General features: G+C 43.2%; 1 protein-coding gene across 2 annotated transcripts in view; it reads left to right on the forward strand.

Annotated features, from left to right (window-relative positions):
- KIAA1549 overlaps positions 1 to 18005 on the forward strand; it is a 154124-nt gene that overhangs the window by 67935 nt on the left and 68184 nt on the right. For both annotated transcript variants that reach the window (XM_021078582.2, XM_085005293.1), the window contains exons 3-8: positions 676 to 764; positions 2361 to 2538; positions 4495 to 4625; positions 12193 to 12376; positions 14329 to 14388; positions 15647 to 15795. In XM_021078582.2, coding sequence (XP_020934241.2) covers positions 676 to 764; positions 2361 to 2538; positions 4495 to 4625; positions 12193 to 12376; positions 14329 to 14388; positions 15647 to 15795 — 791 coding nt within the window. The remainder of the gene's footprint in view (positions 1 to 675; positions 765 to 2360; positions 2539 to 4494; positions 4626 to 12192; positions 12377 to 14328; positions 14389 to 15646; positions 15796 to 18005) is intronic.

Below are 18005 nucleotides of genomic sequence, written 5' to 3' on the forward strand. Positions count from 1 at the left end.
ATCGTGTGTAGTTCAGGCAGTTAGCTGGGCAGACGCCTAAGGGCCACGTTGCAATTTCTTACTAATGCACCATCCTCATTTTTCCTGGGAAGGAGGGACTTTGTTCTTGTACAGTCCAGTAAAGCTTCCTTGGATTCTGAGGCGAGAAGCATGGAGTGACTAAGTAGCCTCTGATTTGGGTCCCGGACTTTGACCTTCTCCCCAGCCTGCAGCCTGAGTTACCAGGTGACAGACAGCTACAGCTACTCCCTTGCAGCTGCCCAGCTGCTTCCGTAGCTGGAACCTGGAGCACTTGGATCTGTACAAGTCTGGGGACTGTGGTCCATTGGTCAGGCTCTCCCACTTGTTCCCCCCCCCGCCAGGAGTTGTGGGCGAAGCCATGTAGCTGGGTACCGTGGACTGAGGGCGCTGTGCTGTGGATCAGCAGCCTGGCTCTGTGTGTTGGTTTACGTGGGGATGCGGGATGGAAATGAAGCCAGGAGAGAGGTAGCCCAGGAATGCCCCGGGGTGGGGGGGGGGGTCGATGGGAGAAGAGAGGACAGGGCAGGTGGGTGGGGGCAGGCAGGAGAACGTGCCGGGTCTTTTTCCTCCCTGCCGAGCCCCCAGTGGGCCGTGGGTCCTCTGCTCATTCATAGTGACACTGAAGCGCACCCGGGGGTCGGCTTTGATTTGCAGTGCTGGCCCGCAGAGCCGTGCAGGAGTACATCATCACGTCCATCAAAGAGGTGTTGAAGAGTCACTTCAACCGTGTCGTGGAGCTCAAGGTGGGTCCCCGAGGCGCGGAAGGCTGCTGGGAGAGCCCAGGTTGAATGCACATGGCCGTGGGCGTGTGACACTCTCACCCCTCCCTTCTCTTGCTGGACACCTGCTCCGCCTTTGGGTCCCCCCTCAGCCGTCACTTCTCCTGGGAAGCCCTTTCTGACCCCAGATGAGAACAGTCTTAGTCCATCGGGGGGATGTCTTGGCAGAGTTGGAACAAAGCCTTGAAGCCCAGAGACCCGGGCAATAACCTAATGATCTTGCTTCCCTTGATTTACTTGAAAGGGCTTGGATTAGAGTTTACCTAGAGCTTAGAGCGAGTGCATATGTATGTTTCTGTAAATCCAGTGAGACACAGAGGGATTTCGAGGTGTTTTAGGTGGGGCAACTGCTAATGCCTCCTCTCCACCCAAGAGCTGAAAGCCAAGCTCTAGGCCTGCTCCATCCCAAACGGAGCCACAGGCCCTGCTGTGGCTGTTGAGCACATGAAATAGGGCTTGTCCCAAATGAGATATGCTGTCAGCACAAAATATACACCAAATTTCAAAGACTTTGAATGCAGAAAGAAATGTAAAATGTCTCAGTAATAGTTTTTTGCATGGCCTACAATTGAAATAATAGGTCAGATATATTGGGTTAAGTAAAATGTATTTAATCTGTTTCTTTCTTTTCTTCCTTTCCTTTCCTTTCCTTTCCTTTCCTTTCCTTTCCTTTCCTTTCCTTTCCTTTCCTTTCCTTTCCTTTCCTTTCCTTCTTGTGTGTGTGTGTCTTTTTAGGGCCGCACCCAGGGCATATGGAAGTTCCAGGCTAAGGGTTGAGTTGGAGCTGTAGCCACTGGCCTACACCACAGCCACAGCAATGCCAGATCGGAGCTGCATCTGTGACCTACACCACAGCTCACAGCAACGTCAGATCCTTAACCTACTGAGCGAGGCCAGGGATCGAACCTGTGTCCTCATGAATCCTAGTCAGAATTGTTTTCCACTGAGCGACGACGACAGGAACTCCTTAATCTGTTTCTTTATATATATATATATTTTTTTTTCTTTTTTTTGGCTGTGCCCACGGCATATGGAAGTTCCTGGGAGCAGGGATCAAACCTGCACATCAACAGTGACCCGAGCTACTGGTGTGTTGATGCTGGATCTTTCACCTGCTGAGCCACACTAAAACTCCATCGTTTTATATTTTTTAATGTGGCTATTAGAAATGTAAAAATGGGATAGATGGCTCATGTATTTCTTTTGGACGGCTCTGTTTAGTAGGATAAGTGCTCCTTTACGTGAGGGTTCATTAAGCGCAATGAAACACCTTGCCTTCTCCTTCTTTCCTTACTCAGTTCATGTTATTGATTCTTCTTTTCCACTGTCCTTGCTTTGGTGCCATTTTTGAGAAAGTTGGCAGATGTGTAAGGGGCATAACTAAAATAAAATTTTAATTATCTGTGAAGCACCACCTCTTCATTGAAAACTACTTATTTATTTATTTTTTTTGCTTTAGTATTTTTCGACTCAGAACAACTTCCTTTAAGTGTGAATTATGAGACCCTCAAACTTGACACCTTGATAATCACTGTCTTTTGCATTTTTTTGTTTTTATAGGTTTACGAACTATTTGCTGACTTCACTTTTCTGGTGACATCTGGTCCCTTTGTTTACACGGCAATATCAGTCATAAATGTGCTTATAAATAGTAAACTCGTACGTGACCAAACTCCTTTAATCTTGGCTGTGAAGCCCTCCTTCCTTGTGCCTGACTCCAGGTTCCAAGTTCAAACAGGTAGGAAAACTGAGTAGCGCTGTTTTGATCTGTAAATGTCATTTGATTTTTTTATGTTTTAAAGAAATTTGGGGAGGATTATGTTAAAATTGTTTAAGTTAAAAAATTATATTTATGAAAAATTTCCAGCATATGCACAAGCACGCGGAGTAGTTCAATAAACCCCCAGGTACTCATTGTACAACTTCAATAGTTTTCAACTCCTGGCCAGTTTTGTGACGTCTATACCCCCATCTATGTCCCCTCCTCTCATTTTATTTTAATATGGCCTCATGTCCTCTTATTCATAAAGGGAAGACTAGTAAGCACATAAATACATACACATATAACGTATACTTCAAGATGCATATACACACACACACATCTATCTACACTATTATTGTCACATCTCCTAAAGTAATTCCATGTGACTTTTCATTATGGACACTTTTATTTATTTTATTTCTTTCTTTTGAAAGAAGACACTTTATTGTGCCATTTTAACCATTACTCACATGTAGAAAATATTGTTATTATAAAAACAATAGGAGTAACCGAAGCTACTGTTAGTCACTGTGCAATGCTCACTGGGAGTTTTATTTAATTTATTTATGTACTTATTTATTTATTTTTTTATTACTCAATGAATTTTATTAGATTTATAGTTGTACCATGAGCATCACAAACCCAGTTTTATAGCATTTTCACCCCCCCCGCCCATCCCCCTCCCCAACTTGTCTCATTTGGAAAACGTAAGTTTTTCAAATATTATGGACATTTTTAAACATATGCAAAAACAGAGAATAATATAGTTAGCCCACATATGCCTGTATAAGCTTAAAAAATTATAATCATTTTCCCAGTTACGTTTCATCTGTCTCACACAAACTTTTTTTTGAGCTAGAGTATTTAAAAACTATACCAGATATCATGTCTTTTCACCCATAAATACTCAAGAATTCATCTCTAATGAATTTATTTATGTTTGAAATGTTTTAGTGTTGCACCTTTTGATGCTGCAGTTGTTATCTTAGGTATTTTTCCATTTTAAAATGAATAGGTGTCACCTTTACATGGCATGTAGTCATTTGGTACAGTTGGCTTTCGGCATTTCCATATGATACATATAAAGGACCCATCACAGACCCTCATACGCAGTTGGAATGTTGGGAATATAAATTGGTGCAGCCACTGTGGAAAACTAAAAATAGAACTATCGTGTGACCCAGCAGTTCCACTCTTGGGTATATATCTGAAAAAATGAAAACACTAATTCTCAAAGAAATATATGTGCCCCAGTGTTCATAGCGGCATTATTTACAGTTACCAAGGTATGGACGCAACATAAATGTTCATCATCAGATGAATGGATAAAGAAGATGTGCTGTGTGTCTCTGTGTTTGTATATTCATATACATGTACATCCAGTGGAATACTATTCAGCTATAAAAAAGAATGAAAATTTTGCCATTTGCAACAATGTGAATGGACTTGGAGGGTATTAAACTTTCCGACAGAGAAAGACTAATACTGTGTGATATCACTTATATGTGGAATCTAAAAGATATAACAAACCAGTGACTATAACAACAACAAAAGGCTCACAGATACAGAAAACACATGAGGGGTTCCTAGTGGGGAGAGACAAGGAGGGAGGGGCAAGATAGGGGTAGAAGATTAAGAGGTACAAACTAGTCTGTATAAAATAAATAGACTGCAAGGATATATTGGCTCATACAAGGAAGATAGGCAGTGGTTTATAATAACTAGGAGTGGCATATAACCTGACTCACTGTGCTGTACTCCTGAGACCTCATGTACATCAGCGGTACCTCAAGAAAAAATAATACCTCACAGTACTTAATCCTCTACTACGGATGAGTTAGTTGCTTTAGACATTGTTTCGTGCCTCTCTTCATTCCTTAATGCTCAAGAAACGCCGCGTTCATGGGCCTGCGATGCTGTCCTTCTTTTCAGTCCTTCAGTTTGTGCCGCAGAGCGTGGACACCGGCTTCTGCAACTTCACTCAGCGCATCGAGAAAGGCCTGATGGTCGCTCTGTCTGAAGTGAGAAAACACCACCAGGGGGCGTACAACCTCACGGTGCAGGTGAGAGCAGCGCTGAAGGCGGAACAAGACACTTTATCATGTAAAGAGGTTTCATCTTTCCTTTAAGACATGCTAACTCTTACTGATTCCCTCGCGGTGAGGAGCTTTGGTTCACGTGGATCAGGGCTCATTCTTCCGTGGCATCGAGTCCACAGAGCATGAGCGTATTTGAAGACAGCAGAATAGCTTGATAACCAGGGAGCTCAGATAAGGTGAGCCGAAGAGAGCTGCGCCTATGCAGGAAATGCTGGAATGTTCTAGAAAGGAAGGATATTACCTTAAGTATCCAGGGGGAAGAATGCCTAAAAATGCTAGTGTTTCATATTATAGGACACCATGAAATGCAGGGTTTCACTCTAAAAGCAAAGACTATAGCTTCTAATAAAAAAACAGGCTTCATATATATTTTATGGAAACTGCTGACATGTTACATTTCTTTGATTTTTTTTTTTTTGTCTTTTTTTTTTTTTTTAGGGCCACACCCCTGGCATATAGAGGTTCCCAGGCTAGGGGTAGCTGTAGCTGCCGGCCTACACCACAGCCACAGCAGTGCCAGATCCGAGCTGCATCTGTGACCTACACCATAGCTCACCACAATGCTTGATCCTTAACCCACTGAGTGAGGCCAGGGATCGAACCCTCAACCTCATGTTTCCTAGTTGAATTCGTTTCTGCTGTGCCATGATGGGAATTCCACATTCCTTTGATTTTTATTCTTCTGTATTCTTTGTGCTTTCTTTCTAGAATCATTTTAAGTAGATTTAGTGCTCCTGGATTCATCTTCCAGGTTTCTTGTTTTCTCCATCTTTTTTTTATAAAAAAAATTAAAAAAATTCATTTCTTAAATTAAAAAAATTTTTGATTTTTTTGTGTGTATCCTTAAATTTATTTAAACTTTTTAAAAATTATAGTTGATTTACAATGTTCTGTATATTTCTGCTGTACAGGAAAGTGACCCAGGTATACATATACATACATTCTTTTTCTCACATTATCCTCCATCACATTTCATCACAAGTGATTAGATATAGTTCCCTGTGCTATGCAGGAGGATCTCATTGCTTATCTACTCCAAATGCAATAGTTTGCATCTACTAACTCAAAATTCCCAGTGTATCCCACTCACTCCCCTACCCCTTGGCAACCACAAGTCTGTTCTCCATGTCCATGAGTTTGTTTCTTTTCTGTAGATAGGTTCATTTGTGCCATATATGAGATTCCAGATATGTGATATCATATGGTATTTGTCTTTCTCTTTCTGACTGACTTCACTTAGTATGAGAGTCTCTGGTTCCATCCATGTTGCTGCAAATGGCATGATTTTGTTCTTTTTTATGGCTGAGTAGTATTCCATTGTGGATATGTACCACATCTTCTTAATCCATTCATCTGTTGATGGACATTTTGGTTGTTTCCATGTCTTGGCTGTTGTGAATAGTGCTGCTGTGAACATAGGGCTGCATGTATCTTTCTGAATGAAAGTTTTGTCTGGATAGATGCCCAGGAGTAGGATTGCTGGGTCATATGGTAGTTCTATATTTATTTTTCTGAGGTATATCCATACTATTTTCTATGGCAGTTGTACCAATTTCCTTTCCCATGAACAGTGTGGGAGGGTTCCCTTTTCTCCACATCCTCCCTAGCATTTGTTATATGTAGACTTAATAATGATGGCAATTCTGACTGGTGTTAAGTGGTACCTCATTGTAGTTTTGATTTGCATTTCTGTGATAATTAGTGATGTTGAGAATTTTTTCATGTGCCTGTTGGCCATCTGAATGTCTTCTTTGGGGAAATGCGTATTCAGGTCTTCTGCCCATTTTTCAATTGGGTTGTTTGTTTTGTTGCTGTTGAATTATATGAATGTGTTTATTTTGCAGATTAAACCCTCGTTGGTTGTGTCATTTGAAACTATTTTCTCTGCTTCCATAGGTTGTCTTTTTGGTTTTTTTATGGTTTCCTTTGCTGTGCAAAAGCTTTTGAGATTGATTAGGTCCCATTGGTTTATTTTTGTTTTTATGTCTATTGCTTTGGGAGACTGACCTAAGAAAACATTTGTACGGTTGATGTCAGGGATATTTTGCCTTTGTTCTCTTCTAGAAGTTTTATGGTGTCTTGTCTTGTATTTAAGCCTTTAAGCCATTTAGAGTTTATTTTTGTGCATGGTGTGAGAGTGTTTTCTAGTTTCACTGGTTTACATGCTGCTGTCCAGTTTTCCCAGCACCACTTGCTGAAGAGACTGCCTTTTCCCCATTTTATATTCTTGCCTCCTTTGTTGAAGATTAATTGACTGTAGGTGTCTGGGTTTATTTTTGGGTTTTCTATTCTGTTCCTTTGGTCTGTATGTCTGTTTTTGTATTGGTACCACACTGTCTTGATGACTGTAGCTTTGTAATATTGTCTGAAGTCCGGGAGAGTTATCCCTCCTGCTTGGTTTTTGTTCCTCAGGATTGCTTTGGCAATTCTGGGTCATTTATGGTTCCTTATAAAATTTTTGGATTGTTTGTTCTAGTTCTGTGAAAAATGTCATGAATAATTTGATAGGGATTGCATTGAATTGTAGATTGCTTTGGGTAGTATGGCCATTTAAACAATATTAATTTTTCCAGTCCAGGAGCGTGGAATAGCTTTCCATTTCTTTGAATCCTCTTTAATTTCTTTGATTAATGTTTTACAGTTCTCAGCATATGTTTCTCACCTCTTTGGTCAGGTTTATTCCCAGGTATTTAAATTTTGGGGGTGCTATTTTAAAAGGCATTGCATTTTTATATTCCTTTTCTAATAATTCATTGTTAGTATGCAGAATGCAACTGGTTTCTGAATGTTAATCTTTATCCTGCTACTTTGCTGAATTCATCCACTAGTTTGAGTAGTTTTTGTGTGGAGTCCTTAGGGTTTTGTATATATATAGTATCATGTCATCTGCATAGAGGGACAGTTTCACCTCTTCTCTTCCAATTTGGATACCTTTTATTTCTTTTGTTTGTCTGATTGCTGTGGCAAGGACTTCTAATACTATGTTGAATAACAGTGGGGAGTGTGGGCATCCTTGTTTCAGATTTTAGTGGGAAGGCTTTCAGCTTTTCTCCATTGAGTATTATATTGGCTGTAGGTTTGTCATAAATGGCTTTTATTATATTAAGGTATGTTCCCTCTGTACCCATTTTGGTAAGAGTTTTTATCATGAACAGATGTTGGATTTTGTCAAAAGCTTTTGCTGCATCTATTGAGATGATCATGTGGTTTTTGACTTTTTTGTTAATGTGGTATATAATGTTGATTGATTGGCTATGTTGAACCATCCTTTTGAAATTGGGGTGAATCCCACCTGGCCTTGGTGTATGATCTTTTTTATATGTTGTTGGATTTGTTCAGCTAAAATTTTGCTGAGAGTTTTTGCATCTACATTCATCAAAGATAGTGGCCTATAGTTTTCTTTTTTGGTGGTATCTTTGTCTGGTTTTGGTATTAATGTAATGGTGGCTTCATAAAATGTCTTTGGGAGTGTTCCTTCCTCTTCAACCTTTTGGAAAAGTTTAAGAAGGATGGGTATAAGTTCTTTGTATGTTTGGTAGAATTTACCTGTGAAACTATCTAGTCCTGGACTTTTGTTTGTAGGGAGTGTTTTTATTATGTATTCAATTTCATTTCTAGTGATTGGTCAGTTCATTTGATCTATTTCTTCCTGATTCAGTTTTGGCAGGCTGTATGTCTCTAGAAAGTTGCCCATTTCTAGGTTGTCAAATTTGTTGGCATGTAATTGTTCATAGTATTCTCTTATGGTTTTTTGTATTTCTGCAGGGTCCATTGAGATTTCTCCTTTTTCATTTCTCATTTTGTTTATTTGAGTTCTTTCTCTCCTCTTCTTGGTGAGTCTGGCCAGGGGTTTGTCAATTTTGTTTACCCTTTCAAAGAACCAGCTCTGAATTTTATTGATTTTTTTCTTTTTTTTTTTTTTGAATCTCTATTTTATTGATATCCTCTCTGATCTTTATGATTTCCTTCCTTCTGCTGACTTGAGATTTCATTTGTTCTTCTTCTTCAGATTCTTTTATGGGATAGGTTAAGGTGTTGATTTGGGATTTTCTTCTTTTTTGAGGAAGGCCTGTACTGCTACTGAACTTCTCTCTAAGCAGTGCTTTTGAGGCATCCCATAGATTTTGAATGGTTGTGTTTTCATTATCATTTGTCTCGAAGTATTTTTTTAAATTTCCCTTTTGATGTCCTCATTGACTCATTGGTTTTTTAGTAACATCTTTTTTAGTATCCATGTAGTTAGCTTTTTCTCATTTCTTTTCCTGTGGTTGATTTCTAGTTTCATGCCATTGTGGTCAGAGAAGATCCACCATGAAATAATGATAATAATTATTATTGAAAAAATTTCTATACTCTTAAATTTGCTGAGGTGAGTTTTGTGCCCCAGTATGTGGAACATCCTTGAAAATGTTCCATGAGCGCTTGAAAAGAATATATATTCTAATTTTTTTGAATGTAATGTAATGTTATCAAGTCTAACTTTTCTACTGTGTCATTTAGGATCTCTTTTGCTTTATTGATTTTCTTTTTAGAGGCTCTGTTTATTGATGTGAGTGGGGTGTTAAAGTCCCCTACTGTTATTGTATTCCCATCACTTTCTCCTTTTATGTCTGTTAGTATTCGTTGTATGGATTTGAGTGCTCCTATATTAGGGGCATGCACACACACACACACACATGTATATAAATGAGTATAATATCCTCTTCTTGAATGAATCCTTTTATCATTAAATAGTGTCCTTCTTTTTCTTTCTTTATGGCCTGTGTTTTGAAGTCTATTTTGTCTGATATGAGTATTATAACTCCTGCTTTCCTGTCTTTTCCATTTGCATGAAATACCTTTTTCCATCCCCTCACTTTCAATTTGTATGTGTCCTTTGCCCTTAGGCGAGTCTCCTGTAGACAGCATCTTGTAAGCTCTTGCTTTTTTATGCAATCTGCCACTCTGTGTCTTTTTTTTGTTTTTTTGTTTTTGCCTTTTTCTGGGGCCGCATCTGCGGCATATGGAGGTTCCCAGGCTAGGGGTCTAATCAGAGCTGTAGCTGCCAGCCCATGCCAGAGCCACAGCCACAAGGGATCCAAGCCATGTCTGCAACCTACACCACAGCTCACGGCAATGCCTGATCCTTAACCCACTGAGCGAGGCCAAGGATTGAATCCACAATCTCATGGTTCCTAGTCAGATTCGTCGACCACTGAGCCACACCAGGAACTCCCACTCTGTGTCTTTTGATTGGAGCATTCAGTCTATTGACATTTAAGGTAATTATTGATAAATATGTATTTGCTGCCATTTTAAGCCTTGTTTTCTGATTGATTTGATGTTTCTCCTTTATTCCTTTCTTTTTTTGGTTGGATGATTTCCTCTTATTTTATGCTTGTGCCCTCTTCTTTTTAGTTTTTGTGAATGTGTTATTTTGTTTTGATTCATGGTTGCCCTGTCTTTCAAGTATGCTGACCCCTTCCTATATCTGCTTGCTTTTAGCCTGGTAGTCATATAGGCTCAAACACATTCTAAAAAAAGAAAAGAGTCTAGATTTTACTTTGATTCCTCACATTTTAGGATTTTGATGTCCTTTTTTTAACATCTTCATGTTTATCCTTTTTGTTGTTCCTGTGTTTAGCTTCGCTTTTACAGAAGGTTTTTTTTTTTTTTTTTTTTTTTTTCCCCTTTTAGATCTGTATGCCAGCTTATTTAAGCAATTACTTTCCAATTGTGATTTCCTCCATCCTATTTCTTCTTACTTGTTTATGTAGAGGAGTCCTTTCAGTATTTCTTTTAGAATGTGTTTAGTATTGCTGTACTCTTTTAGTTTTCGTGTGCTGGAGAAATTGTTTATTTCTCCTTGATTTTAAATGATATTCTTGCCGGGTAGAGTATTGTGTAGACTGTTGGTGGTGGTCTGTAGGAATGAGGAAGCAGGTGGTTAGTTTTGGCACCTTGTCCATCTTCCCCCGTTAGCTGTGGAGTCTGCATCAGCCCTGCCTCTTGATGGGCGGGTTCATTAGGGCCCTGGGTACCAGGCAGTGTGTGGTCAGAGACTGGCAGACTGGGCCCCCTCCCCCCCTGCGTGCGATGAGGAGGTTGCATCCTGAGGGGAGGGGACGCTAGTGTGTTTTTCATGGCGGAGCTGCTCTTTTCTTTCGTTGTCTTTCCATCTTTGTCTCTGTCTGCTCTGCAGTTGTCTCCACCCCCACTTCCTGCTTAGGGGCCACCCCATGGCGGGTCTTGGGGTCATCTCAGGCAAGGAGATCATCTTCCTTAGGGAGCAGTTCTTTGGGCTCCTGGGGTGAAGGTGGGGTGGCTGCTTGCACTTCTGAGCTGGCCTGGATGTGAAGCTAGAAGGGAGAGAGAAGGGAGACAGTTGACTCAGCTGGTGGCACAGTCTTTAATAAGTGACACTGCTTGCAGTCTTGCAGCCCACACTGCATGTCAGCTCCTGAGGGTCTCCGCCATGGAGGCCTGCTGGGGCCCCTGGGGGAGGTGGCTCTTAGGACCTCTGGCGTCTGTGCCTGTGTGTGTTGGGGCCTCAGTTCCCTCCGTTCTGGTCTGTGTCAAAGTGATCCTGTCCTCTCTCCATCTTCCAGGAATTTGACAGAATCTCTGGTTTTCTTCCATTTTCAGGGCTGTTGTGGATTTAGTCCCCTTTGTTTATCTTTTTGTTGTTTCAGTGGGATTTGGGATGGGAAGGAAAAGGGGAGGGACTGTAAATACGTGTGCTCAGTTCCTGACTTAATACAAAAAACACTTTCAATAAACTGCAGGTTTAAGGGATCACAAAAGGGAACCAGGTTGTAAAGCCAATTACTCTTCCTTTAAAAATGCTCATGCCAGGGGTTCCCTGATGGCTCAGTGGGTTAAGGAACTGGTGTTGTCGCTGCTGTGGCTCTAGTTAAAAATGTCGGGGCGGGGAGGGTTTGATCCCTGGCCAGGGAACTTCCACATGCCACAGGTGCAGCCAAAAAAAAAAAAAAGTTCATCCCTTTGAAAAAAACTTGAGGAGAGAAATTGTGAGAGAGAAATCCTACTTGGGCTTTTAATTTTTTTTGGTGGGGCACTGGTATATACTATTTCTTTATAAGCAAATATTGTTTCTTTTTAAAAAATTTTATTGGAAAAAAAGAAAAATTTGGGGGGTATAGTTGATATTTTGTTGGGGAGTAGTTGATTTACGCTGTTGGATTAGTTCATGTGTACAGCACGGTGCATCAGCTTGGTTTTTTTTTTTTTTTTTTTTTTTTTTTTTGTCTTTTCGTCTCTTTAGGGCCACACGCGTGGCACATGGAGATTCCCAGGCTAGGGGTCCAATTGGAACCGTAGCCGCTGCCTATGCCAGAGCCACAGCAACGCAGGGTCTGGGCCGCGCCTGCGACCACAGCTCACAGCAAAGCTGGATCCTTAATCTACTGAGCGAGGCCAGGAATTGAACCCTCGTCCTCATGGATGCTAGTTGGGTTTGTTAACCGCTGAGCCATGGTGGAAACTCCCGCTTAATGTGTTTTGGAAGCTCACTCCAGTTTCTTCTCTTTAGATCTTGAACATCACGGTGGGGTCCTCAAGGCTGGCCCCTCGCCGGGGCCCCGTGAATATCGTCTTTGCTGTTAAAGGCGTGCAAGGCTTTCTGAACGGGTCCGAAGTGAGTGAGCTGCTCAGGAACTTGAGTGTGGTGGAGTTCAGCTTCTACCTGGGGTACCCGGTGCTGCAGATTGCCGAACGTGAGTGCTGCCCTCCCTCCAGCGCTGGGCCCTGGGGCCTGCGGGTCCGGGCCTTGGCGGACCTCTCCTTGTCAAATGAAATAGCACAAATGCAGACTGTCCATCGGCTAAAATTGGAGCGGCTCAGATCCCAGCAGGGGGGGCCTCCAGAGCCCTCCTCCCCCACTGGGCTTGCTTTATTATTCTCTTTAGAGAGTCCAGGGCCCTATCAAAGGCCATGCCAGTTCTGGAAAAGATGAAACCAGAGGGATGGAGAACAGATCTGTGGTTGTCGGGTGAAGGGCATGGGGAAAGCTAGACGGTGGTAGCAGAAAGCAGTTCTGGGGGCAGATGAAAGTGCCCAGTGTCTTTATTGTGCTGGTCACTCGCCTCTGTGCATTTGTCAAAGCCCATAACACTGAACACCAGAAAGCGAATTTTACTGTGTGTTCACTTAAAAAGAAATGAAAAGAAACCGCACCTTCTGCCTGATGGATGCAATTCGGTTCACAGTACAAATGGACTGGAATGGGGGCAGGGAAAATGTTCACTTCACAAAACAGTAGATTCCAGAGTCAAAGTCAGGCAAAAAAAGGATACCAAATTCTTTTTCAAAATGGAGCAGCCAAATGGCTTAATGAGTCTTTTAGGGTACTGTTAATTAAGTGTAAAAAAAAAAAATAACTTGTAAAATGCAAAAGTAGACAGGGATGGGAGTTCCCATGGTGGCTCAGTGGTGACAAACCTGACTGGTATCCATAAGGACGCAGGTTCGCTCCCTGGGCTCGCTCAGTGGATTAAGGATCCAGCGTTGCCGTGAGCTGTAGTGTAGGTTTCAGACACAGCTCAGATCTGGCATTGCTGTGGCTGTGGTGTAGGCCGGCAGTTGCAACTCCGGTTTGACCCTTAGCCTGGGAACTTCCATATGCTGTGGGTGTGGGCCTAAAAAGATAAAAGAAAAAAAAAAAGTCAGGGAATAAAGTTGTTACTTATGAATAGCAACTTTCAGTGTTGTACAGTGCGGGGATGGATAAAATAGTGAGTATGCTGGACATAGGGTCACTTTACCCTGCCTGAGTCAGTGCAAAGCCCAGGGCTCTGAGGAACCCAGTGTGTGAACTCACTGTTCTGGGACCGTGACAGTTCAAGGGGAACTTATGCCCCATGATGTCACTTGAATTAGCTCTTTCTTTCCCTTCTTTTTTTTTTTTTTTTTTTTTTTTTTGTCTTTTGTCTTTTTAGGGCTGCACCTGTGGCACATGGAGGTTCCCAGACTAGGGGTCTAATCAGAGCTACAGTTGCTGGCCTACACCACAGCCACACCAATGCCAGATCTGAGCCGTGTCTGCACCCTACACCACAGCTCAGGGCTGCGCCGGATCCTTAACCCACTGAGCGAGGGCAGGGATTGAACCCGCAACCTCATGGTTCCTAGTCGGATTTATTTCCGCTGTGCCAAGACGGGAACTCCCCCTCCTCTATTTTTGTTTTTTTGTTTGTTTGTTTTTTAGGACTGCACCCTCGGCATATGGAAGTTCCCAGGCTAGGGGTTGAAACTGGAGCTGCAGCTGCCGGCCTATACCACAGCCACAGCAATGCAGGATCTGAGCCTCATTTGTGACCTGCACCACAGCTCACAGCAACACTGGATCACCTACCCACAGAGCAAGGCCAGGGATCGAAGCTGTGTCCTCATGGATACTAGTTGGGTTTGTTTCTGCTGAGCCACGGCAGGAACTCCTCTCCCCCCTCTTGCTCCTGGAGACTTATGTGCTCCAAACCCTCTTACAGTCCCTGCCTTAGTGTCCCCACTCTGGCACTTTGATCTTCCAAATTCAGAGCTCATCAGTGTAGGAGTGGCATCGTGCTGTGACTTAGCCACCACTCCCGGGACCACTCATCTCTCTGACTGTTGCAAACATGTTTTTTTTTTAATGGATCTTTTTCCTTTTCTAACCCTTTCCTTTTTATAGCCTTCCAGTACCCCCAGCTCAACCTGTCTCAGTTGTTGAAGTCGTCTTGGGTAAGAACAGGTATGTTTAACTTACATAACATTTTGGTTCCTGTAGGAATAACGAAGCTTGTGCGGGGGTGTTGAGAAGGATACCGCCTTTCCTGTTTCTGGGGCCTAAATTCAGGGCAAAATGTACCTTGGATCCTTGGCAAAGAATGAATGAGGAAGGGATTCAGATCTGGCTCTGGGACTGTGTCCTGCTGAGTTATGGCACACAAAGAATTGGCTTTCTTTAAAATTCATGCATCAAATCGAGGGCAACGTCTAACAGGAATTGACAGTCCTCTAACCCAGAACAGGATGAGGTTCTGAATAAAGCAGGGATCTCTCTTTTTTTTTTTATTTCCCCTAAGAGTCTTATATGTCTGGTTTTAAAAGGGCATATTTGATAAGCTAACTTGGTGAACAAATAAGAAGCATGTTTTAAAGTCTTGGGGGCCCGAGTGGGGTATTTACTGCTAAGGCTATGCAGAGAAGGGCTGGCTCACCCAGTGCACGGAAGGGTAAAGGTGGTTAGATGCCTGCAGTGCCCCGTGTGGAAGCAGCGCAGCAACGCATGGGGGGGGGTGGGTCGGGGTCGGGGTCGGGAAGCTTGTGGCGTGGGCGTGGCCGCCACTTACAGGTTCCCCGACGGCGCGCACGCATTGCTTCACATAGGAGCTCCCACAGAAAGGCCCCACCACTTTGCAGGCTACAGTGGCCTTATCCCAGATAATTTTCATCGTGGTGTCATGACTTGCCCAGGGTCCTCTGTCAGAGGGGAGTCGACAGTTCTGGCTGAAAAGCACATGCTTTTGGCTCCTGTGCCCTGCCGACTCGCCGCCGCCGCCGTCGTCGTCCGTTTAGATCTTCTTGTTTCCAGCAAATGTCTGAGCACAGGCACCCTTATCTGGAGTCAGTTCATGAGTCCACATCTTGAGTCGTCGTAAGAGAGGGACTCAAGCCATTTCCAGAAATCTGGAATACGTGCAGACAAGGTTTGATCTTGTGTAGGGAGCTCCTAGCTCCGCAGCTCCTGCACTGCCGAGCTCCTGGGACTTCTGGCCACTGGTCTTTGGAATCTTTAGAGATAAGACCCTGGGCTACTCCACGTGGCTCTTCTGTACCCCGTTCACAGTCCTTCTTCCCCGTTTAACATCTCCTCTTGGGGGACTGGCATTTTGTTGTAATCCTGTGTTAATTTCTTTGACACACACACACCTCCACCTACCCACACCCTTTTTTTCCTCCACTGCTAACTTGTCTGGGGGCCTGTGTGTGTCTCGTCTGACATGCAGTCCTCCTGGGTGTTGTTGAGAAGCAGCTCCAGAACGAAGTGTTTCAGGCTGAGATGGAGCGCAAACTGGCCCAGCTGCTGAGCGAAGTTTCCACCAGAAGGCGGATGTGGAGAAGGGCCACTGTTGCTGCCGGGAACAGCATGGTGCAGGTATGGCTAAGAAGCCTAAAGGGGTGTGTGTGTGTGTGTGGCGGGGGAGACGGGAAAAGAGAGAGAGCTGTCCTCAAAAAACAGGCTGAGTTTTCATGCAAATGGGAAGTGCCAGGAGAAAATTCAGCTCAACAGATGGGTTGCTCTCTCGGGCAGCCGTTGAATGTGGCAGCCTCTCAGCTCAGCTAGAGGCTAGACAGAGAGTTCCTGAGTCTTTCGTCCATGGTCAGCGCAGCAGAAGGCCTTGTGGGGACCCCAGCAAAAGAACGTGTCAGTAGATTGCCATCTCTTTGGATGACCTGATTTTTCAAAGGGGAGCTTTTTCATTACCAAAAAGGGAGTCAGTTGTACGGTGAGCGTTGCGGATCGCGTCAGAGGTAAATCATACAGCGGGAAGAGACCTCGAGAGACCGGAAAGAGAAAAACATTCTGTTCGGGCACCTTGTCCTCCCCACCTCTCCGTGTTCCCCAAAGTGTCGTCACTGTGTAAGCCAGCAGAAAGGTTGCAGACGACAGATTCATTTGAATCCAAAAGTGACCCACTTAAAAGCGCACATCCCCACAGAGAGTTGGAGGTTGGGCTGTAATTTATTCCCATCTCCATGTGAATTACATGATTTTGGATTTTTTTTTCTCCTTTCCTAATGCTGACGTGTAGAGTTAGGAAAATGAGATATTTAGAGCCCTGGCATTTCAGAGATGGGAAGCCAGGGTGAAATCCAGGCGTGCAGGGGTGGGGAGGTGGGTGCTTTAGAGGCGCTAGAGAGAAAGTTGGGAAGCTGACCCCTGGTAGGGAGAGCAGGGGTCAGCAGCCCTCAACCCTTTACCAAGGTTTCGCCTATAAGTGTTGCTCTTTATTTTCCCTCCCAGAAAGGTGGTTGTTAGGTTTCTAAAATAGTTCCTTTGCCAGATGCAGTAGAATATAGAGGAAATTAAAAAACTCATTTAAAAAACTGACAGTAACATTAAGCAAATAGCTATAAAACTAAGATTAAAAATTAAAATGAGGAGTTCCAGTTGGGGCTCCAGTAGTAACGAACCCAACTAGTATCCATGAGAACACAGGTTCGATGCCTGGCCCTGCTCAGTGGGTTGAGGATCCGGCGTTGCTGTGAGCTGTGGTGTAAGTCGAAGATGCGGCTCGGCTCTGGCATTGCTGTGGCTGTGGTGTAGGCCGGCGGCTACAGCTCCCATTTGACCCCTAGCCTGGGAACCGCCATATGCGGCGGGTGTGGCCCTAAACAGACACACACACACAAAAGTTAAAAGGAGTTATGCAAACCTTATTTAGCAACCCCGGCTTTGTTGAGCTCGAGGTCTGGGTGGAGGTTGGTTCGTGCACATAGAGCAGTTGGAGAATCCCACAGAGCGGCAGGATGAGGTGCTCGACGAGTGGTGCAAGTTCCCTAGGATAGGAATACGGGCTTTGGGGAAGTTCACCAAGCCATCCCAGGTGAACGGTGCCATCTGATGGATTGATGGCTCGAAACTGTGCCCGATAGGTCCTCCCTTTTGCAAGGATCAAACTCAAGAATGTAGATGAGAATTTCTGTACCACAGTCCAGGACTCAGGGAAACATAATGTGTGAAAGTGAAAGTATTAAAACAAATGTCTGGCAACTGGAGAATGGATTTATTTACAAATTGTAGTGAAATCTTTATGTGTTGGAATGTCCCATTATCACCTTTTTTCATTTAGCGAAGAATATAGAAAAAAGCTCAAGTAAAGAGAGGCCATAAAAAAGCTATATGCCCTATAATCCAAATATTAATATAAAACTCATGAAAAAATAACAGGAGGAAATATGCCAACATGTTTACAATGATTTTCTTTGGTTGATTGAATTTCAGGTGATTTTCATTTTATTCTTTTTTTTAGTTGATTTACAATGTTCTCTCAATTTCTGCTGTACAGCAAAGTGACCCAGTTATACATATGTATACATTCTTTTTCTTGCACTATCCTCTATCATGTTCTGTCACAAGTGATTAAATACAGTTCCCTCTGCTATACAGCAGAACCTCATTGCTTCTCTACTCCAAATGCAATCATTAGCATCTACTCACCCCAAACTCCCAGTCCATCCCACTCTCTCCCCTTCCCCCTTGGGAACCACAAGTCTGTTCTCCACGTCCATGAGTTTGTTTCTTTTTTGTAGGTAGATTCATTTGTGCCATGTATTAGATTCCAAATATAAGTGATATCATGT

The sequence above is a fragment of the Sus scrofa genome, chromosome 18 (genome assembly GCF_054392235.1).
Source record: "Sus scrofa isolate SSC_HxYL_T2T_F1_AM1 chromosome 18, Sscrofa_HxYL_maternal_Yorkshire_Landrace_v2.0, whole genome shotgun sequence".
NCBI classification, from domain to species: Eukaryota; Metazoa; Chordata; class Mammalia; order Artiodactyla; family Suidae; genus Sus; species Sus scrofa.